Source organism: Hippocampus guttulatus, chromosome 8 (genome assembly GCF_054856545.1).
Source record: "Hippocampus guttulatus isolate MCC_2025c chromosome 8, RoL_Hgut_1.0, whole genome shotgun sequence".
In the NCBI taxonomy this organism is placed as follows: domain Eukaryota; kingdom Metazoa; phylum Chordata; class Actinopteri; order Syngnathiformes; family Syngnathidae; genus Hippocampus; species Hippocampus guttulatus.
This window is the reverse complement of record NC_141268.1, coordinates 12,321,734-12,345,336: the sequence shown is the minus strand read 5'-3', so window position 1 is coordinate 12,345,336 and position 23,603 is coordinate 12,321,734. Positions and strand designations below refer to the sequence as shown.

The window sequence follows — 23,603 nt, the reverse complement described above, 5'->3', positions numbered from 1 at the left end:
GTAAAAGAAAGGGCGAAGGAATGGAATGCAGGCTCGGTGTGACCTTCAGAAAAATACAAACAAATACACTGAAGGAATCATAATGTGTGGTGTGACATGTCAACTTCGCATTGTATTGTTGACCGTCAACTCAGTAAGCTCAGATGTCAATACTCATGGCTCCTTTCCACTCACATCTTTACGTTTCTAATGTTTCGTCTTCATAGTTCGTTAAACCCAAGCAAATAAAGCATGTACAAATCAATCCGAAGAGTGAACAGTGTACAGTCGTTGCAATTATGTGTCTAGAGTATCACATTGCCTGCCTCGGTTTTATTTGTCATTTCTAAATGCAGCCTTCAAGTATTGATCAGAGAGCAGCACCAAAGAGCACTTAAAGAGGAAGCAAAGAGTTCTGACTGCTTGTATGGCCCTAGGCAGGCGTGAAGATCCTGTTTGGAAGTGATGCATGCAAAGAAGTCCGAGAGCACCCATTATTATTTATGGCTTGCACTGAGTCATTTGGCCAGTGAGCTTCAGGTTTGATATATTTATACATGTTTATTTATTTCTTTTTTTTTTTTTGTAGCATCTTGGTGAGTATTAAAACCTAAGCTGTTCACAGTTGGCCATAACCTGATGTTACAAAGCTTTTTAGATGCTTTCCAATGATAAATGCGGCATTTGTATGCTTGATTGTCATGTGCCAGCTGTTACGGCTCATTTGTGCTCACCTTGTGTACCAAAATAAACCTGCATTTTCAACTGTATAAACATTGTTTTAATTGGCATTACCATTGAGGGAAATTGACAATGAACTCCACTTTCAGTCCTTTTGGGTATTCTTAACGCTGCCTCCATTGTGGTGCTACAGTAATGGGTAGTCCACTATCGCAGAAATTCAAACAGAATGAGCATAGTGGACAGAGCGAAGGCTCCTTGCTTAAAGATCCACTAAAGTCAATGTGCGAAGCCTGAGAAGTATGTAGTGTTGAAACGTGGAGACATACAGTTGCATTTAAAGTGTTTTTCACCATTTTCCTGCTTTTTGAGGTGATGGCGAAGACAGTGCTGCGTTACGCAATTTGGATTCCAGGATAGAATCCCATCCCCCACTATATTAGAACCGAGCGCCTTCATTAACGTCAGCAGTTACCCAACACAATTGTGAATTGCTTCATTACAATTACTTGCCCAATTTCTACCAGTGCAGCTGCTTGATAGCGCGCAAGCTATGTCTCGACCCCGAAAAAGCATCTTCCCTGTATGTGACAATTACCAGAACAGCTCATTGTTGTTATTTAAATTCCCAAGTATTATGTGTCATTCGGATTACTCTAATATATTGTAACACAAAGGGTATATCAGAATCAGAATCATCTTTATTGGCCAAGTATGTAGAACACACAAGGAATTTGTCTCCGGTATAACACGCTGCATTAGTATCATCGTAAACAACAAATCATTGAAATATAACTATATAACTAGCAGGAAGTATGGGCTCAAAGGTTAGTTATGTGGTGGCTGAATTACACAGTCTGCCGTATTAAATAACCAGTTGACTGTCCTCTGAAGTGTCTCTGTTGTGTGGGCTCACACACCAGTCCAAGACAAAGCGAGGAGGAGATGCCATAGGTGAGCCTCGTGCCTAGCTTTCGAGCTAGCCCGTAGTTAGCGCCTCACGTGGTGGTATGGAAAGTCTTGTAAAGACTCGGGCTATATTTCAGCCAATTTAGGCTAAGGCTCAGACATTTAGGTATGTTTACGCCTCAGAACGATAAATGGTAAATGAGTCACAAGGACCCAAAGCACTTTACACTGTTAGCTCATTCACCTACTGATGACGCAGCATCAGGAGCAACTGGGGTTTCAGTATCTTGCTCAAGGACACTTCAACGTGGTCGCAATGAAACACCAACTTATGGGTGGTATTTGGTTGACAGGTGAGCAGGGCCTCGTTTCGTCGCATTCAGCAAGCATACCCAAAGCGACTGAGAGCGGAGAGAATTGGTTTCATTTTTCTTGATTTTGAAGCCTCATTTGATACACTTTCAAAAACATTCAAATTTGGCAAACTTGCCAACACACATTTGTTTTCATTTTGCAGGGCCTTTTACTGAATGTTTATCTAATGTAGAGCACAAATGAACGTTAAGTCAGATGGAGTAAGATGTATCCATTATCGATCAAGTAAAATCTGGAGGTGTAATTGACTACCAGATGGGTGCATTTTTTCCCCCCATCCAATAACCATTGTGTTCAGAGAAATGACCTTGAAGCGTGTGCACTTACCGTTATCCAATGACTATGCCAGAAATTGCCAGTATGCTTGGTGAAGTTCTACACACAAATATACCCATCATATTTTACTCTGTCAATCAAAACCGAGAATTATCTTTGTATAGGGAGAGTTGTTGATACGATCCTTGCAATGGATCATGATTTGATTGGTAAAATGGTGATTCAGTCGTGGCCGTGTGTTTTGATTTGCCACTGTGTTGAGACCTGTTCAAGATTCTGTATTGTATTCACTGAAAGGAACAGGTCTACAAAAGAGGTCAATACCCTTGAATTTGTTTAATCTTGTTAATGGTTTTCATCAGAGCCCCTGATGCACTTAATCAGTGGGCACTGCGGCTATTTAATGCACTTAATTCACTGTGGGAGTGTTGCCCTTGAAGTGTAGTCGACGGCAGATTGACACAATTTAGATTTACTGAATCATTTCACCCGTTCTTGAAGAGTGTTCCTCTACTGGAAATTCATCCACTTTTGTAAATGTTCTCTTTCCTTCCAGGAAGTCGGGACATTTTCATTCATAAGACTTGCTTTGAGTCGGACAATAGAACAATGGTTCTTTATCAACATCTTATCAATATAGACTAAATACCAGGATGTGCCCCACCTCCCCCACCTTTTTTTTTTTTTTTTTTAACATTCAAGCTTGATTGAATACACTGAAGACTTTGCTCTGCGCTTACTTCATGCAGGGCAACACACGGGATGTTGTTCTGGCCTCATCAACCAGAATTAAATACAGGACATGAGTGACATTAATCATGATTATTGCAATCTAAGCAGATCCGCTGTCCACCAAGATTTTGATTAAACAAGAACACACATTGGTTTTTTTGCTCTTACTTTATTTTTGTTTTGTTTTGTTTGGCCAAACACAAGCCCCAAGAGAGATACTTTTAGGAAAAGCCGAAGAACAAATGCTAATCGAGGAAAATGAGGATTCATACTGTGTACATAGATTGATATTAAAATGTACTTTTTCTCTGTCGTCAGCTTTATTTTTACCATAATAAATTATGCATTAAAAGGGACAGTCTCCATCTCTCAACCCAAATATATTCAATCTGTGCTTTCTAACCCTTTCATGCCCCCTGTAACCTGATAACGTGATTACCTGTCCACTGTCGTAACCGCTGTCCCCGAAAGGGTCAAAATATCCACCTTGGTCAAAAATATTCAGAAAAAAATGTTTTCAAGCTTGACTTCACCTAACAGTCTCTGAATATAAATCAATACATTGAAACGTTACACGATTCTAAGAATACCAAGGTGGACATGACACGCTTCATCTGATCAAAATCCACCGGAAAGGCTTTGCACACTCTTGAAGTGTTGAAGTGGCCAAATAACGTATTTGGTACCATGTCCAGAGTGCAATGAATGGATGTAAATGCTTGATGATCCATAAGAGACTTCAGCTTCCACAATGCCAACTAGCCCGTAAACTGAACACGCGCACACAGACATGCACGCACACACATACACACACGCGCACACAGACATGCACACACACACACACACACGCGCAAACACAGATATCTGGCCGAACATCATGTGGTGTTTACGGGTCGCTGTAATCCGGAGATCCCGTTGGTCGATGAGCAAGTCACGCAGGACTGTCTGGCAACGATTGACACTCCGATTAATTGATTTTCAGCTAGAAGCCAGCAGGCAGGTAAAGGGGGTGCGAGCGAATTCGATGTAAAGCTGTTGTTGTTCTTTTTTTTCCCCACTGGTCTCACACCTGTATTTTGTCCGTGCAGACCTGGAAACCACCTTTTGTCTAATTTTTCTGTTGGACACACTATAACATCTCCTACTGATGCAAAATGATGCACCTTGCACAAAATAAATAACGCCTTTCCAAATTTTAGGGATAGAGTTCTTTATGCTTTGTATGTTGTTTGCCAGAGGTGCTACGAAACAACAATTCAACATTATCAAATGAATGGACAATTACAGTCGATCAGCACTTTATGGTCTCCAATTCCGTGAACGCAGACTGGCTATCTTTTGCAGATCTTCGTAAAAGTCTTTTTTTGCGAAGATCTGCTTTTACTTTGGGAAATAATGATCAACATGTTTACCTATTTTCTGACATATTCCAGACCAAAATGAATACATTCAACATTGTTTACATTTTTTTCATCATAAAGATAAACATAATCATTGATGATTAAAATAATTATGATTTGCAGCCCTAATATTTGCACATTACTCTCAGTTAGCATCTTGAGAGTCCAAGTGTTACTCTACGATCGTATCAAAATGCAGCTGCGCGGATTCTCCCGTCAGTTTAATCACGTCAGCACGCTCCGATTGGAGCGACTCTATACTGTGGGCGTTGCCTGTCTAATCTGGCGTATTCTCCAATCGATCCAAGTGCTTTTATTCAGGGAAAGTGCCCGAGGAAGATGAGACATCCTTGCACTTTAAAGTTTGGATGCAGTTAGCTTCTACTTCCTGGACGAATAATATTCTAAAAAGAGACTTCCAGAAAGCTATCAAACTTATTCGTTGTGCTACTGTTTCAAATGTAACGCAAATGGAGTTCTGAAAAAGGTTGTTTCGAATTTTTATCAAGATGACACTTTTTATACTCTAATTTGAAAACCAGTCGTCGCCATAGTTATTTACCTTCGTTTGTATCTAGTCCACTACTCCCCTTTCGCGCTCTGAGCACATCCACTGTAGAATGCGTTGATACAACTTCTCCTCAAGTGCAGTTAAATTAAGATGAGCCGCTCGTGGGCAACCTCCGAGTCCCTTGTGCGTGCCCGTGGTATTCGCAGATTTTGTTTTTCAGTGGCACTCCGTAGGTTTCTCTGTGTGCGCTTCAGCTCCGTGCTAGTCCATGTACAACTGTACACCTCCCCACGGCAGGGACATCCTGGGCAATTTTGGCCGCTGGCCTTTTGGCAAGAGTCAGCCTGCGCTGCTCCCTGACAAAACAAAACTACATGGTGCCTTTTGAAACAAGGCACTAACACCTCCACCTCTCCATTCTTAAAATGTGGCTCCCTTTTAGACATGGTTACTTTCATATTCCTTTGACTAATTTGAGAACTTTTATACGTGAATTGGATTGTACTTGGCCCAGTAGCAAAGCATTACCAAGTTCTTAAGATTTTTCTTTTTTTTAATGAAGTCACTCTCAACCACTGTGCCTTGGCGCAGTAATGTGCCATGAAAGATCATCAGGTATGCCTCATGAAGTAATCCGATTTTACCCAATTTAGCCATACTAAAAAGTGTTATGAATTTTAACTTTTTTAAATTGAATTTATTTCTTAATCCTTTTTTTTAAGCATTTCATTGACACAGGTATTGGGAAAACTCCATGTTTATAATTTCCAGGCAGCCTTCCGTTGCCAGAGAAACACGCCTCTTTGATAAGGCTGCCTTCATTCACAACTTAATCACAGCGGGTGTGTGTTCGAGGTCTGGATAGTAGAATCCAATTAAATAAAAAATGTGTAAGTCCAGTTACAACACCTGATTTGTGACTGACAATGAATTACTTTAAAAAAAAAGTTTTATGGGAGAGCGCCTCTTAATATTTGGTCTTGTTTTGATACATAGATCATGTTGGACTTCTGACAGCAAATGTATCAACGCATCAACTGAATCAACAGTACCCTACAAGTAGTTCACTCCATTTTGCCTTAATTGACAAGACTAATCACCAATCGGCTCCACACACTCGACAAAATAAAATTGTATTTATGTTACTGTGAGCTTTTTTTGGAGGGTGGAGGGGGGGGGCGTCTAACAAATCAACATGGTGAACCAACGTGTCTATAAAAATATTTAGCTTATATAACACCTTCCCGGATATTGTGATTTTTGTCAGCTTGTCAGTTGATGACACGCTTGGATGAGATTTTAATTAGAAGACCTTATCCACTTCTTACCCGAACAGACTGCAGTGTAAGTGCAGCCTAATGAGCAAGATGAGTGTGCCTTCTTTGCCCTTCCTCCCATTTTGCTTGCTTTGTTGTTCAAGTTCCCTGATGAATCTCACGCTAAATTGTTTTCTATTTGGACGCTAGTCCAAGGCCGGAATACACACAATGCCCAAGAGGTTGTGTGTGTGTATGTGTGTGTGTGTGTGTGTGTGTTCTGGACTTATTTCAAAGTTGGTGCCGCTCATTCTGGCACTATTTCTACTTATTTTCTCAGTGTCTGTTCAGGAAGTTGTGTTTGAGGTTCTCAGGGCCCCAGCGAGGAGTTGAAACAAACATCTCGCCACTGTTTGCAGTAGCACCACCTGTCAATTAATATGATGAATACAAAGCCAGACTGGCCTCAATGGGCCATCAGACTTGGAAAAGACATGGCAAGGTGTACAGGTAAATTTCTAAATGAACTATTGGTTTGCTCCCCCCCCGAGGAAGTGTTTTAATGCCAGACTACTGGGCCTAATTGTACTGTAATATGGCTTCATTTCTCTGGCCAAGGGGTCCTTGTGTACACTTTGCTGAACGGGCTCGTTTGCTTTTAGCTGTGTAGGCCAAATTCTCTTAGTTTGGGATTTGAATCATTTATTTATTTATTTATTTCAGGATTTGTGAGCTTGATGTTGCAGCCCCGAAGGCGACTCTCCCTGCGCCTGATCTTTGGCTGATCTTGGCATTTCTCATGTTGGCGGTTTCCCTGGTGTGACTTGAACACTTTTGGGGATATTGAGCCACATCACCCCCTCCCCCAGGAATGAGAAACACATGCAATTCCCACTCCAAGATCTACTTTTTTTTTTTTTAACATATTCCCCTCAGCCACGCATACACTGTTTGAATTTAAAAGTCTTACATTCTAACCCCTACTGTACAATTGACGTGCTCTCTGTGCGATCGGGTTGTTGCTGTTATGCTTGTAGGCATCAGAAACACAAATTTGACTGTTGTCAAGTGTCGAAATTGATCAAGGAGATGTTTCCACTGTAAATAGACTCACATCACATCATCCTTAAAATGGTCAACCCTAACACAAAGTAAATGCCCCTGCTGACTGCGCGTGCTTTCATCTGTGCTGAAAACTCAATAGAAGGAGACACAGGCACTTCGAGTAAATGCATGAAACAACATCCACCCTAGCTTGATTATGAGCTGGCTCTTTATCCACTTTGCAAGACTCAAAAATTGGGAAATCTAACTCATATCTCTGATTCATCTGTACGTGATCACAGTTGCATCCGACCGAATTTCGCACACGCTAGAAATTCATCCAAATGCCGTACGACTGCTCGGCAGCACCCAATCATTTCTCATTTTCCCTCCTGCGCGACGACCGACCAGACTTCAAATTGGCTCTCGTTTAAAAGCAAGTCTTGGAATCTGGCTCCATTCGCACAGTGTAGGCCCGGGGTTCACGTGCAAAAACGCAGCACCGCAAATTCCATATTCAAGGTGGAAATAGAATTGCGTCAAAGCCTGCGTTGAGCATTTGTCAAAAAGTTGCATGTGTCTTTTTTAGCGCTTCACAAAAAAACTGTTCAAGGGAAGCAGATGTCATTTGACAGTTGCCTCAATGCTTTGCTGATGAGATTGTACAGACAGCAGCTGTCTCTCTCAGTGTGTATTTTTATGATTTTTTTTTTTATGCTTCATATGCAAAGCAATTTAAATCGGGAGCTGTTACACATTTGTGATGGCTGTGAAAACCACCCGCAAGCTCACTTCTGTTTGGTGATAATTCAGACAAAATAACAGATCCTTTTTTTTGGGGGGGGGGGGGTGTCTTAATTCGTCAATTTAATGGAAAGCCTTTTCTCTGCCTCTAACTGAAAATTTTGGATTAGTTTGAACCTGAAGAAGGTTTACTTCCCATTCCGTCAAAGTGTCCAAAGTCTGTGTACGCTGATACATGTAAAGCAGGCTGCTGGGCAGAAATGCAAAAAACTGATTGACATGCGAGAAAAGTATCGCATTCCTTCCAGATGCTACATCTGACATCACCCTTTTTAGGTAAATGCAGGACAAGCGCTGCATAAAGTGCTCACGTATGGCTGTTAAAAGTGCGTGTTAATCTTCACCTTTCGGGAGTGAAGGTGTTCACCTAACAAGGTGAAATGATGTCAAGCCACATGCTATGTTGCTACAAGTAAATTTTGTTCTGCCGGTGAAACTGGAATGCTGTAAGTGCTCTCAAGATAATGGATGATGACATCACACAGTAATGGCACGAACACCGAAGCTTTTCTGCAGTGATTTCATTCATGCTGCTGCTGAGGTGAAGGACGCCATACGTTACACTTTTGCCCTCTCAGAGCCGGGTGGAGGCGATTCACTCCCAAAATGGCATGTTTTTAACTTGCCGTTAATTGCTCACAATTTATACGCAGTGGTATATGTATCTGTCGACTAAAATAAGACAAGACAAGCTAATAGCGGCCAAACCGCTAATAATACGTCGTCATCCATACTAACTCCTCTCGCATTAATATACTTTCCACATCATCATCACATCATAAGCAATGACGAGGAACCATCTTGTTGAAATCGTCTCATCTTGGGAAGAATATTCTGTCATGGCTGTCCATCACCTGCACATTTAGCTGAGTGTTTGGGCAGTGTTTACTTCTTGTTTGTTTTACTTTCGGTGTACATTGCACATTTGTGCCGCCATGATACAGCTTCACAGCTGGTCACTCTTATATACATTGTAGCTGCTAACTTGTCTTAGCTGTGTGTTTAATGCACAGCATGTTTGCATGCATGTTTGCACTGAGGATGGAGAGTGTTAAGGAATTATTCCGCTAGAAGTAGTAGTAGAACATTGTTGAGGAATTTCGCTTTACCATGAGAACTATTGAAACTAATCCCTATCCTGTACGTCTGCTGTAGCACTTAAAACAAAAAGGGTAGTGTTATGCTTTCCTCCTTTTTCTCCTTGACCAATTAACAGCCCCCCGAGGGTTTTATTACCTCCACCACCTCGTGATTAGTCCCTGAAGGGTGTCATGTGCCCTCGAAGAGGGACCCTAATCACGAGGTTTGTGGCCAGCAGATATGGTCGGTACTTTGTCATCATGTCAAAGATCGAACTTTGCTTGACCTTCTTTGTCTCTACTTTTTACATAAGGGGGAGGACATAATTAACATACTATGCCTATATATATGTGTGACTGTAGTTGTTCGAGGCTTCCGAAAGAAATCTGAAACTCTCAGAAGCCCAAATCGATTTGTGTTGTGCTGTGATAAACTGAAAAAGACAACGTGGTGTTGGGTCTTCTTCCACCTTATAGAGAGATAAAAAAACATTACATCTATGCTGCATGTCATACATAAAGCATATTTGACAATAAAGATAACCTTGACCTATATCACAGTTCTTGATCATGTAATCACCAAATTCTGTTAATATTGCCTTTTGGAAAGTAATCAACAGAGTCAGGTGTCATTTGGGAATGATGTATCTGCTCCGGAAAAAAAGGTTTTTAAAATGTATTTTATTTTTGTTGTTGTTGTTGTGAGTGTTGTTGTTGCATCTGCATCTCTGTGTGGCTTGGTACCGAGTGGCCAATCGGCCATGGACTGGGAGTTGGGGGCCAATGATTTAGCTCAATGAGCTGGAGTATCGCAAGCTTTTGGTGCCATGAAAGGCATGTAAAAAAATATATGTTTCCAAAATTGTACTGCCATTGTGACGTTCTTATTTTAAAGTTCCCCAGTCTTGCCAGGTTATTGTTGACATGCTTTTTTATTACAGTATCATGACACCAGAAACAGCTTGATGCAGTTAATATTCATTCATTCATCTTCCGAACCGCTTTATCCTCACTAGGGTCGCGGGGGGTGCTGGAGCCTATCCCAGCTGACTTCGGGCAGTAGGCGGGGGACACCCTGAACCGGTTGCCAGCCAATCGCAGGGCACACAGAGACGAACAACCACGCACGCCCACACTCACACCTAGGGGCAATTTAGAGTGTTCAATCAGCCTGCCATGCATGTTTTTTTTTTTTGGAATGTGGGAGGAAACCGGAGCACCCGGAGAAAACCCACGCAGGCCCGGGGAGAACATGCAAACTCCACACAGGGAGGCCGGAGCTGGAATTGAACCCGGTACCTCTGCACTGTGAAGTCGATGTGCTAACCACTGGACTACCGGGCCGCCGCAGTTAATATCTACAAGTTAAAAAATTAGACGGTTTAAATTTGTGGCCATTTCACATTCTGCATCATTAAGCGATAAGGCTGGCATCATCTCAATCTCGCATCATCATCATCCTGTAATAATCACTCGCACAATTTGTGCCTGGAAATGGTCTCAAGTTAGCTAATGTGAAAAAGATTTTGGGCGAGCGTCTCTCGTTTCCGACAGTCGTGTTGGCACAGATTTACCTCGCTGTGTTTCTAATTGTCGTAGTAATTAGCAGCAATGGCATTCAGGTAGAGGCTTTCAAAGTGGGAGGTCATAACTGCTTCCGCTAATTAACGTGAAACCCAAGTGTGCCACATGATGACTTGCCAAAAAAATGAATGCTGTTTTAATGTGAACCGCAATAGTGGACTGATCTGTCTTGTCAGGTTGAGGTTGTGCAGCCAAATTTTTAGGTCTCGCCTTTCTCCAGCGCGAAATATATTATCATCTCAAGGACTAGAAGCTCCAATCTTTGGATCATAAGGATTGTGGAAAGGAGGCATCACAATAATTTGGGAAATTACATATTTCCTCTTTAGAGAGACTATTATTTAGCAGGTGATTGATTTTTAATACCAGTCAGTAATAGTCAATGTGAGTAAGTTAGCGCAAGGAACAAGTGTGTGTGTGTGTGTGTGTGTGTGTGTGTGTGTGTGTGTGTGTGTGTGTGTGTGTGTGTGTGTGTGTGTGTGTGTGTGTGTGTGTGTGTGTGTGTTCAGTCAGCACTCCTATGCCTCTTAACAATTTCCCAATGTTAATTATAGCAACAAAGAAAAACATCCCTCCTGGCCTTCACAATATTAATTTCTTTTTGTTGTTGTTTTATTTTTTTCATTTGCTACTTAAATCTCACATTGGTTCAAACAGTCATATTAGCAAATCTGTTTGTTGCCCTCCATGGCATCTTAGTTGCTCTAGTGAATCAGTCAGTCCACAGTGTTTGGAGCTGCAATGACTTATCTGCTCTTGGGACCTGTGGGGAGCCTCGGGGGGTGCGGTGAACTTTCATGCCGTCACTGCTGCTACTGCAGCAGCTGCTGCAGCAGAGAGCAAAAGTTGTGTGCATTTGACTGCCTGAGCATGTAGCTTTGGTTATTATTGAAAGCTAGAGCCTCACAGTGCAGAGGCCGTGGGTTCGATCCCGGCTCCGGCCTTCCTGTGTAGAGTTTGCATGTTCTCCCCGGGGCCTGCATGGGTTTTCTCCGGGTACTCCGGTTTCTTCCCACATTACAAAAACATGCATGGCAGGCTGATTGAACACCCGAAATTGTCCCTAGGTATGAATGTGAACGCCGATGGTTGTTTGTCTGTGTGTGCCCTGCTATTGGCTGGCAATCAGTTCAGGGTGTACCCTGCCTACTGCCTGAAGACAGCTGGGATAGTCTCCAGCATCCCCCGCGACCCTTGTGAGGATAACACGGATTGGAAAATGGATGGATGGATGGATGCATGTATATTTAGGATAAACTGATGGCATACTAACACTCGTCCTGAATTAGCACTGATACTGTTCTGTACTATGCCACCAATATTTGGAAAAGTAACCTGAATACTGTCTACTATAATGGTATTATCGAATAGATTTTAGCAGTCCATCCACCTGTCCTCTTGCGGTTATTCTGAGGTTGGGTTTCAGGGGCAGGAACCTAAGGGCCCGGACACCCTACGGAGCGAACTCCTTTTAGCCGTCTGTGACTTGAGCCACAGCATGTGACAATTGGAGCTGGTGGGAACATGGATCGACCTTTGAGTCAAAGTCGTCGACTTGAAACAAATTCCTCTGCTCCTATATACTATGCACCTGTTTTCCTCTCAAAAAAAGTGGGTGTTAATATTTTCTAGACACTGCTCTAAGCACACAGACACTGATCCATAAACAGTCACTCATATGGAAAGGAGTTTACTGGCGGCCACTCAACGCGTGGTAAATGTTCATCTTGTGGTGACGATGTCTTTTCCAGGGATGACCACTCAAGTCACTCCACAGTGTTCATTTCATGTTTCAGGGATGAAAGTCATATTATTGTTTTAAAATCCAGATAGACTTTTTGTAGAATATACATTACAGTATAAGATAAGATATCCTTTATTTGTCCCGCACTGGGGAAATTTACAGTCTACAGCAGGAAAATTGGGGGATTTATTGTAATATACAAGTATTCTGATGAAGTCGCACCAGTTGTTTTTGTTAATACAGTCATACCTCGGCTTTCGACCATAATTCGTTCCAGAAGGCTGTTTGAAAAGCGATTTGTTCGAAATCCGGAACTATTTTATTAGCCTATGATTAGAGGCTAATACACGATGCAGACATCACACACACAAAAAAAACCCCAGACAGATTTGCGTAAATCACAACAAACACGTCTGCTCACAATGAACGTTGCACAAGGAAGCGTCACTTCCTCATGTACGGAAGCCGAGAGGAGTCGAGTGGCGTATTCTTGTTTGCTCAGTTTGGTCGAGGCGTAAAAATCTTGAATTTTCTGGTCAAAATCCGATTTGGTCGATAACAGAGACGTTTGAAAACTGAGGTTTGATTGTATTGTGTTTATTCAAATGAAAGCCTCCCTTCCTCATAAATGCCCTTTCACAAATAGACCTGGTCCTTTGCGGCCGAGAAACTTAAACCGCATTCACTTGATGCACCGATATTTTAACTTGACTCCCGGATGTCTGATACAGGTGAAACGCTCCTGTGGTGGTTGTTAGGCCGCTGTTGTTTTTTCCAAGGCTCTGGGGAGGTTCTTGGCTAGTTGTTGAGTGTGATATTATGGAACAAATAGCTCAGTCGAGCAGCAGAGGAGATTGCCCTCAGGGCGATGAAAAGGGGGAAAGCACTTTGTATGCTGAGACATTACATGCACTTGATCCACAAGGACTTTAAACACTTGCTTCTTCCGAAAATAATATGAGGTAAAAAAATAATAATACACACAATGAATTTGTGTTAAACCACTAGATCTACCCGTACAGTATTTGTAATTTGCATGAGTTTCCTTCATTGAACATATAGGAAGGGTTTAAGCACAGCATGGCATTCCTCCGTCTCAGGCCAGGCACAAAATGCATTTTCTGCTCGGCTCAATCAGCGATGCTGTGGCTTTAATCCTTTGCCCTCGGGGGACAGCTGACATGGATGAGAGTAAACTGTTGACATGGAGCTGTCTCCTATGCTCTCTGATCAAAGCCCGCGCGGCCCTCCTGTTTCACAACCTGCCTTCAAATATGCTCGGAGTCTCTGGCGCAGATGCAGCCTCCCTCTCTCTTTCGTACGCATCATTTTAATCCACCGCGAGTTGATCGATGTGATCACAAAGCGGCTATTTATGACGTTTCCGCTGTTGCCTCCGTGACCTTCGTCCGAGTACGTTGCGTTCGATTTGGAATACGCTCACGTCGTCGTGAATGCCATTTTTGGAGTCATCAATGTGCTGACTTAAAATGAAAGCGAGAACTTTGCTTGATGCAGCGCAGTTTAATTAATCCCCAGTAATGATGCAACTATTAGTAAGAGCCACGATTATTTTAAGTGGCTGGAGGGGTGAGAGATGGTATGGGGTGCTGGGATACTCCAGAGTTACAAGTCGCTGACTTTTGACTTCTTGGTTGAATTGCCATCATGTTTTTTTGGGCTTTTTTTGTTTTGTTTTGTTTTTGGGTTTTTTTTGCACAATGAAACACACGATGTCTGCTCGATTGAACACAATACGTTCTCTAACGGCAATCTGGCATGTACTGGTTACTTTTTTTTTTTTTTTCAAGGTTTACCGCGGTTTTAAAAAGCCATTTTCATAACTGCTGATTTTTCCCTTCAGTGGTTTGAGTGTTTTTGTTTTTTACGTTTCTTTCTGTACATAAAATACTTAGAATTATAAATATACGTAGATTTGTTTTGTCACAGCACAGTTAAGTGACATCATCTGGTTCCACCTCCTGAGCCAATCACAGTTGACCATCACACTCCCCCCAGAGATCCTGATGAAAACATAGCACACTCTCTCACAAACGCACGCACACACACACACACAAAAAAAAATTTAAAATGCCAATGCTGTCCTCTCTAAGAAAAACCTGCGACCAAACACAGGTGATACAGGCGGGGCGTGTTTCTGTCAGTCATCAGCAAAACGGGCGTCCGTCAGTGACTGACTGAGTGCGTTTGCGCGTGTGTGCGTGCGTGTGTGTGTGTGTGTTTCATTTTTTTGAAGTCTGAGGCACCACAAAATCCGTTTGATGGTTGTCAAAGTACAACAAGAAAATGTGTGATTTAATCCTGCGCGGTTGACAGTGTCAGTGCTTGTGGCAGCCACGCTGAAGCGCATCAGTGGTGCAGTTGAGTTCCAGGCCAGCTGCTGCAGAAATGGATGTAATTGTTGGTAACTGTTGGAGTGCACAGCACATCACAGGCTCTGCAGGCTGGCAAATCTTGTTGTCTGCAGGTCTTGATGGTGATGATCATTGCCAGCCGTTCAGGCTTTGTGTCAAACGATGCTTACTGGACTGGAAGCGAGAGGTTTTTGTTGGCGCACGTTTCTTGTTATTGCTTCTAGGGATCAGACATTGGGGTGGTAGATACTGCTGAAGTGTATTTTGATCAGCAACTACCTCAGGGGGTACCACCATGCTAGGAGTTGTAGCATCTTTGATCTGATAAGATACTCAAGCGGTAATATAAAATTCCAAGCATGGAAATTCTACGAACGTGTTACATTTACAACCCACTGGCCATGCTCAACATTTGGTAATCTCATTTTGGCCGTCTCCCTAAATGTTCTCTTCTCCTCACAGTCACATCAGATGGCCAGCCTCACCATGCTGGAGCAAGGCATCATGGGAGCACAGGTCTAATGAGGGAGAGGAGGGCGGCTGGGGACTCCTACTGGTCCTACTCAGGTAAATCTCATTTCAGAATCACAGTTGTTGGTCTTTCTCACTTTATCAGTTCCTCCCTGGGAGGGAATTTGTATCAGTGTGTATTTTCCTTTTTTTTTTAATGCATTCCATCGCCCTCTGAACTCCCCTCTATTTTAACAGGAAGTCAAAGCCATTGCACCAAGATATAACTCTTTAAGATTTATCTGCGTTCCTGGCAAATGTTTTCATCAGACGCACACAGCAACAGTTGGCCCGGGATGCGAAAACAGCTGTATTTCTTGGCCTCCCTCTTGCTTCTCATTATTGTTAGCATACATGCTTTTAATGCCAAACAAAATTCTTAGGGGAAATCAAAACTTGCCTCCTTCATTTCCCCTCCGACTAGAAAAAAAACACTGCAGCCCAAATGACCACTCATGGAGGCACATTTGTCTTTTGATTTGATTGCATACATTGTACAATATTACCACAAAAGTTGACCGCAATCTGTCCAAACTACCTGTAGTAATGCTCATCGAGTTTTCATTTACTCTACAGATAATGTTAACGTAAAGCAGATGGACAAAACAGGAGGTAGAAACCTATCAAAAATAAAACCGGTGACTACCCTGAACATTTCTTAATTGAACCACCACTTGTGGTTTGTCATCCACATGGCCACCAGCATTCGTCTCCAACTGTCATGACACTGGAACACGATGCGAGGTTGAAGTAGTTGGACACCGCGGCCGTCTTTCTGCCTTGTAGGGTTGTGCTTACCTCACCGTCGCACCGATGAAAAAGCAAAACAGAAACATACATAGTTAACACTTTGATGCCGTCTGAAATGAGCACTCACATTTATGACAGTTCAACGCTTGAAGGTGTGGACAGTAGAAATGCTCTTCTGCGCAGCCTTAAAAGGGCAACAACTGATGTTGGGTTCAAAGACTGGAAATAAACAAACAGTGGCACATGTATGTCTGTGTGGTGCAACTACTGTTTAATTTGTGACACCATTAAACCTGAAACATGCTGCATTCATGACATAAACTATTGATAATACATCCACCCACCAATCCCACATTTCAATGTTGCTCATGAACCTGAAAATCAGCTAGCGCTTGACCTCACTGGTTTACTAGTTTACGAATCCTCATTCGAGAGCATGGCAAAGAATGGAACACACCTGGAATCCTTAGAATGCATTTAATGGCTCAGAACAGTTCTGCTAAACACATGTTTTAGCTTTTTCTATTTCTTGAAAGCACTGCTTCATGTTCAGCCACACACATTTGCAGCGGACACCTGAGGCCCCGTGCAAACAAAGCTGTCCAGCGGGAAATAGAGGTTATGTGCTTTGGTAAAGGGCACCTCACTAGATGGGCCCAGGAGGCGAGAAGCACTCTGTTAAATTGTATTTACAGCTTCCAAGGTCTAAAAACAGCTTCCGGAAAAAATAACTAACTTGCTCTCGGAATGTATTGCATTTCTGCGTATGATTGGATTCAGGGGGCAGTTTATATTTGATAAAACAATTGCAGAAGAAGCCCGCGTTCATATGCGGGAAACAGTGTAAGTCTGCTCAGTATCCGCGTCACCTCAGGTACAGGTCTTAATCTCGAGTAGTTGACCGGCACACGAAGTGAATGACTATCCAAGCGTTGCTGCTACTTCACTTCTTACAATATTTAAGAGACGTTAGAGGGGGGGCTGTAATCACTTGAAACACGACCTTGTGTTTCTGAGCCACCTCCCTTAAGAGTCGGTAAATGATTAAATGCGCTCTGAGAATTATTTTAAATCAACAACACCGTTACGTTTCGGCGTGAGTGAGTTGCAGCGACAGCAAAAAGCATCATAATTTAAAGATTTTTTTTTTTTAAACACACATCCAATTACAGAAAACAGATTAGAAGCCTTTGTTTCAATATAACTGACATGGTAACATGAAATTAATTAGTAGCTGACCGCCTCTGTATGAATTACTGTGTGAAATCACGCATCTCCTCTATAAAAGTTAATGTTATATGTAATAAAATGTCATTAATTTTTAATGATGACAATAATTTAAGCCCGCCTCTGCTGTGCAGGAAAACCTATATTTGTAGCAGCGGCAACACCATTTGACATATTTCAATTGTGTGTGTGTGTGTGTGTGTGTGTGTGTGTGTGTGTGTGTGTGTGTTATATTACAATCCAGCTTAACGAAGACCAAATCGGAATCATTTTCTTGACGCCTTACTGATAACGGAATATTGTTATACGCAAATTATTTCATAATCAGAGCAAAGACGATGTTTGTGCACAATTGTACAGTCCGCTAATCCTTCACCAGTCAGCTGGCTTGACCGCTCGCTAAAAGAAAAGGAAGGCATTGAGGCAACGCAGAAATGTCCATTGCCTTGAAAAGGTAATTAGCAGCTAAGGCTGTGAATGGAGGACCGACAAGCGTGCCTCAGCAGCTAAATGGTTATTAAGGGCATTTGCTCTGTGCAAGTGAGTGGAAAAAGAAATGCAGACAGCTGGCTGAGCCTGAAGCGGGAAGGTAGCGAGGACAAGACAAGACTTCAGGACTGAGCTCTGCACACAAACATGCAGAGAGTCTCACTAGGTTTCACAGCCACCGTCCTTTGAAGATCCGATAATGAATTACGACAGGTTCTATTCTAGGATCCACGGTAATGTTTCAAACAAGATATTAAATGTCTATTCAGTCCAACTGCCTAGTCGAAATACACATTTGTCCAAATTGCTGCTGTAGAGCATGAGAACAGTGTCAACCAGAAACTCACATTCGCATGTGCTACCGTGACTCTGCAACGCGATCATGTATTCAAGCTGAGCATTATGTAAATGAATACAAACAAAGTTCATGGAGGCAACAAATATCGAGTTATTAAAAACGATACCGTCCTCCCTTAGAGAATGAGGCAACGATTGCAACGGGGGCTCTTATCTAACATGTCACTTTCCTGTGTGCATTGCTCATGAACTTGATGTAAGTAGCCTCAAAACCCACACTATGAAATTTGATTAAAAGTTATTTAAGGCATATGTGTGTGGGGGGCGGGGGGTAGAAGCATTTTTCATAAGAGGGATGATATCATACTCACCAAAAGACTCCCACAGGAACAAAGCAATGCATCATTTTTCCTTTTATCTCTGCAGCTTTTACGTCTTCCCTGTTAGTTATTTCTTCTGTCTTCCTTTATGATTTGTTTAATGCTTCAGCAGTGGTTTCATTTTTAACCCCGCACATTTGTTTTCTATTATTTACACAAAGGCAATGGATTGTTTGCTATGCCCTTGTCCCTTCTTTTCCATGTTGTGGCATTGAAAGCAAAAAGTATTGTAGGCCGATGTATACTGTTGCTGTTTTTTCGTCAAATTGTCGCCTTCTCTAATAGACACCGCTCCCCACTTGAACCAAAAAATGTATTCCATAAACAAAATCCTCAAACAGGTGGACAGCTGTATGTATTACTTTAGAATAAAATCACATTCATTTTAAAACGTCTTCAGCAGTCAATGTCCAGTTGCCTCAGTTCAACTGTGGAATTGGATTATATTGTACTGTTGCAGCACGATGTCTTCGTGGTCAAGAGAGATGTGGGCACGTCAGTCCGTCATTATTTTACAGTGGCCCAGTCCGTCTGCAACAAACAGCAACAGCCACTTGGTGTCACGAACATATACAGTACTTAGCAATTCACGCGCGCACACACATGCACACGCACACACACACACACACACACACACACACACACACACACGCGCGCACACACACACAGCGTGGTGATTGGCAAAATAAAAACAATATGGGACAATATCATTGCGGTATGTGGGACAGAACTGTATGCAACGCTGTTTCGTTTTTGTAATAATGAGGTGAGGATGACAAACTGACGTACCCACTTTTGGTTGACACATCTGCCTCGCAGAGCTGAGGTTTAAGGTTTGAATGTCGGTTCCATCTAAGCGGAAAAAGCTTCCTGTTTTTTTTAAAAACAATCACATTAGGTTATATTGAGTACTCCAAATTATCCATAGGTGCGAATGTGAGCATGATTGGTTGCTGTGCATGACTGCCGACTCGGCCTGGGTATACCCGACTTCTCACCCAAATCCAGCCAGGATAGGATCCAGCTCACCGACGGCCCGAATGAGGGCAATAGAAAATAGATGGATTATTCTGGTAGAGCGGCCCGGTGGGCCAGTGGTGCAGAGTGCAGAGTTCATGGGTTTGATCCCAGCTCCGGCCTTCCTGTGTGGAGTTTTCATGTTCTCCCCGGGCCTGCATGGGTTTTCTCCGGGTAATCCTGTTTCCTCCTACATTCCAAAAACAAGCACGGCAGGCTGATTGAACACTCTAAATTGTCCCGCGGTGTGAGTATGAGCACGGATGGTTGTTCGTCTCTGTGTGCCCTGCTATTGGCTGGCAACCGGTCCAGGGTGTCTCCCGCCTACTGGCCGTAGACGGCTGGGATCGGTTCGGATCGGAAAATGGATGGATGAATATTCTGGCAGAAAACTGCATCTGTACAATTAAAACCCTGCTGCTGCCTGATAATAAATGCCTCACCCCAATTGTGCCAAGTACACTCTGCAGTTGAGTAGCGCCCTCAGTCGCATATTTGACATTTGAACTGTCCCTGAAATCAAATTCAAATGTCATCCACAGTGGTTGGAAGTCACCACGTACGTATGCTCAGGAAGATTATTTGTGTTACTTGAGCGTTCACAGTGAGACGAATAAAATAACTATTGATTAAAGCACTCATCTCGCTTGTAAATGACTGTAAGCTCTGAGCTGCTTATCCGCCGCGCTCCAAGTGTCAGTATGTTTGCAAAGCATCAGTTATAGATGTTTGGATTGAAGCCACTTTGACAAGCTGTTTGGGCTGCTGAGAGCCTGTAATTGTGGGAGACGTGCGGATTCTATTTCCCTTGGTCTGGCTGTTTTATTCCACTTCACTCAGGTAGCTCATGATCATTCGCAATCTTTACACTCATGACTCACATAATGAAGCGAATGTCATTTTCAATCAATCGCAGTGTTGATCCAACTTAATTAGTACTTTAGAGGATACAAAGCAAGATTAGCTAACCTGCTGCTCTCGACTGCCAGGATTGTTTGTTTTGGCTTTGACTGAACCTGCTGTTTCATGGCTGCATCTCATTTCCTATCTTGCTTTTCTGTGCCAATCTTTTGTCTCCTGATTTGGATATTTTAATAAAATAATCCTCAGAAAAAAAAATCCCTGAGTTGTTCACCTTCAATAAAACAATTTAGATGGATAGTTAGATACGTTCAACAATTTAAGCATCAATAAATAAAAATATTCCTTTTGGCATTCGTATGTCACAGCGAAATTTGAATAGAAGGTGCTACTTCTGGTCCCCGGGGCCTTGAGTGTGACACTAGTGGCCTATATTATTCAGCTGTGAGAAGTTAATTTGTGCTGCTGTAATGTTTGATGAACTTCAGGAGGCTCTAAATGTGAAGTCACATTTAGGAGTAGTTGGGTAAAAAGAGATGCGCTGAGACTTGATGAATAAAACACACACATGCTTGACTAGTAAAGAGAACCCAGGGAAAGTGTATATTTCATTCGGCTGAGCTCTTAGACAGACCCTGTGTAGTTTCCTACAACAGCTGCAACCACCGTCAAAGTGGACCAGTATCAGTCAGCATGTGGATAAAGACCGCTTTTACAAGGTATAAACCGGTGACAAGCCTTTGACAATGAGCACGATCAACTCAGTGATTGCCAGCCCACCGAGCTCCTTTGTTGTCATTCGTTTAAAAAAAATGTATAAATGAATGCTCACTCTTCCTGAGCACCAGGTTTCCCTGACATGTTGCGCACAAAGCAACATTTGCTACTGAGTTTGTTTAAAATTTGGAAATAACGCGGTGGTGCCATTAGCTTTGGTTTCCGTCTTTCGTACATACCTTTCCAGCACACTCTTTGTTGCTTGTTTTCTGACTGAGCAATAACACACGCAAAATCACAAGCGGTCTGAGCCTTAAAATGGCTGGCTGTATGCAAAGCCACCGCACTTAGTCTCTTGGGGTTTCTTTCCAAAGGCAAAAGAGCAATGCCGTGTCGTCATGGTGCCCGACAGAGGTATTGCTGCCTTTTGGAAGTTAATGCATCGAGAGAAAAATTGCTCCCGGTAGCCCCCTGTGTATTTAGTAGCACTTGACTTTAAAGCAAAAGTGACCTACTGTGTGGCATTCTTTACAAGGAACCCAGGAGATGCTCCTTAGGGATAAAGATATCCAGCGTCTAAATATCATCATAGTCCATTTTTCTTTCTTCCTTTCTTTTTTTTCTTTTCTTTTTTTTAACAGCATGTCTGACAAGGAAGATAAAGTCAAACGTATATATTAGCGTCATCTTCACAAAAGCGGCTTTTTATGGAATCCACAAGATGGAAAGAAATTTAAAAAAAAAAATCAATGTCAGCTCTTGCTGCCATGCAAGGTGCCAAGCAGCTCATCAAGGGCAATTACGGCTCACCTACCTTGTCATTTACGCAGATGACGCAGCATCAGGAGAAATTATGAGCCCACCAGCTCCCTCAAGGACATTTCAACACTGGCCAACACCATGACGCCATCGTCACTGCCACTTGGATATGTAGCATTCTTTATAACAATTTTTTTTTAACAAACCAAAAAACCTTTTTTGTACACAGGCATTTGCAGAATAATATCAAACAGTCACTATGTATTACAAGTTATGTCAAGTGGGACTGGAGTTTAAAGCAGAGCATAAAAATGAACTATTATGGAGAAATGGCAAGAAACAAAGAAGTATGGCCGAGACCTTTATGGTCTCGTGCAATACTGGGAGTGATCAGAGAAAGACGGCCGCGGTGTCCAAGTACTTCAACCTCGCATCGTGTTCCAGTGTCATGACAGTTGGAGACGAATGCTGGTGGCCATGTGGATGACAAAGCACAAGTGGTGGTTCAATTAAGAAATGTTCAGCGTAGTCACCGGTTTTATTTTTGATAGGTTTCTACCTCCTGTTTTGTCCATCTGCTTTACGTTAACATTATCTGTAGAGTAAATGAAAACTCGATGAGCATTACTACAGGTAGTTTGGACAGACTCCTGGAATGCTAATATTTGTGTTAAAGACACAAAGACTACATACAACGCCACTATCATAGAAACTGCTTAATTTGCTTCAGTGCCGTTGTTTTAATTACAGTGAATATCCCAAGGCCACACTGTTTTTCTAACTGCATGTTGGTGAGGCAGTCGGCTTTGCAGTCGGGACAGAAGCCTCCGTACAGGTTTCATACGAAGCAACCAAGTTTCATTTTTGGTTCTGTAGATCAGTACGCATTTCATATTTGTCATTACTGTAGAAAAAGCATAACGCTTCATTTAGATCACTGGTGTCAAACTCAAGGCCCAAGGGCCAGATCTGGCCCTCCACATTATTTTATGTGGCCCACAAAAGCAAATCAAACATCAAACTTCGATGATGCTTGCTAAAATCTACACCCAAATTTGAAATTTGCATATGTCATAAATAAGAGAGACCCGCATCTTCGTGTTACCAAACCCCCCACTACAGTAATTTAAACCATTTCGGTTGAATAAACCGTTATTCTTGACTTCTTTAAATGGTTTCACAGTCATTACGGGCCTCCAAGGGAAACGATAACCTCAAACGGTAACCCGCAACTAAATTAGTTTGACACCCCATTTTTGGATGGTCACTGTGCAAACGTTTCAGGTATGATTATGTTTGACCTTCTGAGGCATATTTTGCTTGATAATTTTGGTTGAACTGAAATTAACACATAAAGTCAGATGACGAGTGCTTGAATTAAATATAATACATATAAGAATATGCCATGAATAAACATCAGACCGCCACAATTATAAAGAATGGAAGAAGCACATTTTTTATGAGCAAGTGGAGGTTTTAATTGCCAGCAGCAGTTTATAGAGGCAAAGCCAAAGCCCCTTAATCGAGCACTTGGCATTTTATTTGAACTTGACCCAGAAACTGCAATATACCGCTTATCTCTGTCAACCAGCTCCTGATATTTCCTTCAAAGTCGCGAATGTAAAATGTATATTATTTTGCAGTGTGCCTCTACCTGTTGATGAAACGCTGCAACACAATAGCTTCTGTATTTTCTCCACTTTTGCTGATGTCTGTGTTTTTTTTGTCTTCTTCCAGCAGACTAATTGTATCTGCACGTATTCCCAAAGAAAAATGAGAGCTGCAGCAGCACTAATTGTTAAAAATGAATTTAGCGGGGGTCCGTGTTGACTCATTATTCATCGTGG

At 42.2% G+C, this 23,603-nt stretch overlaps 1 protein-coding gene across 2 annotated transcripts in view; it reads left to right on the top strand.

Annotated features, from left to right (window-relative positions):
• Positions 1–23,603, top strand: part of LOC147201194 (receptor-type tyrosine-protein phosphatase gamma-like) — a 104,119-nt gene that overhangs the window by 20,432 nt on the left and 60,084 nt on the right. For both annotated transcript variants that reach the window (XM_086117717.1, XM_086117715.1), the window contains exon 2: positions 15,212–15,316. In XM_086117717.1, the coding sequence (XP_085973843.1) occupies positions 15,212–15,316 (105 nt within the window). The remainder of the gene's footprint in view (positions 1–15,211; positions 15,317–23,603) is intronic.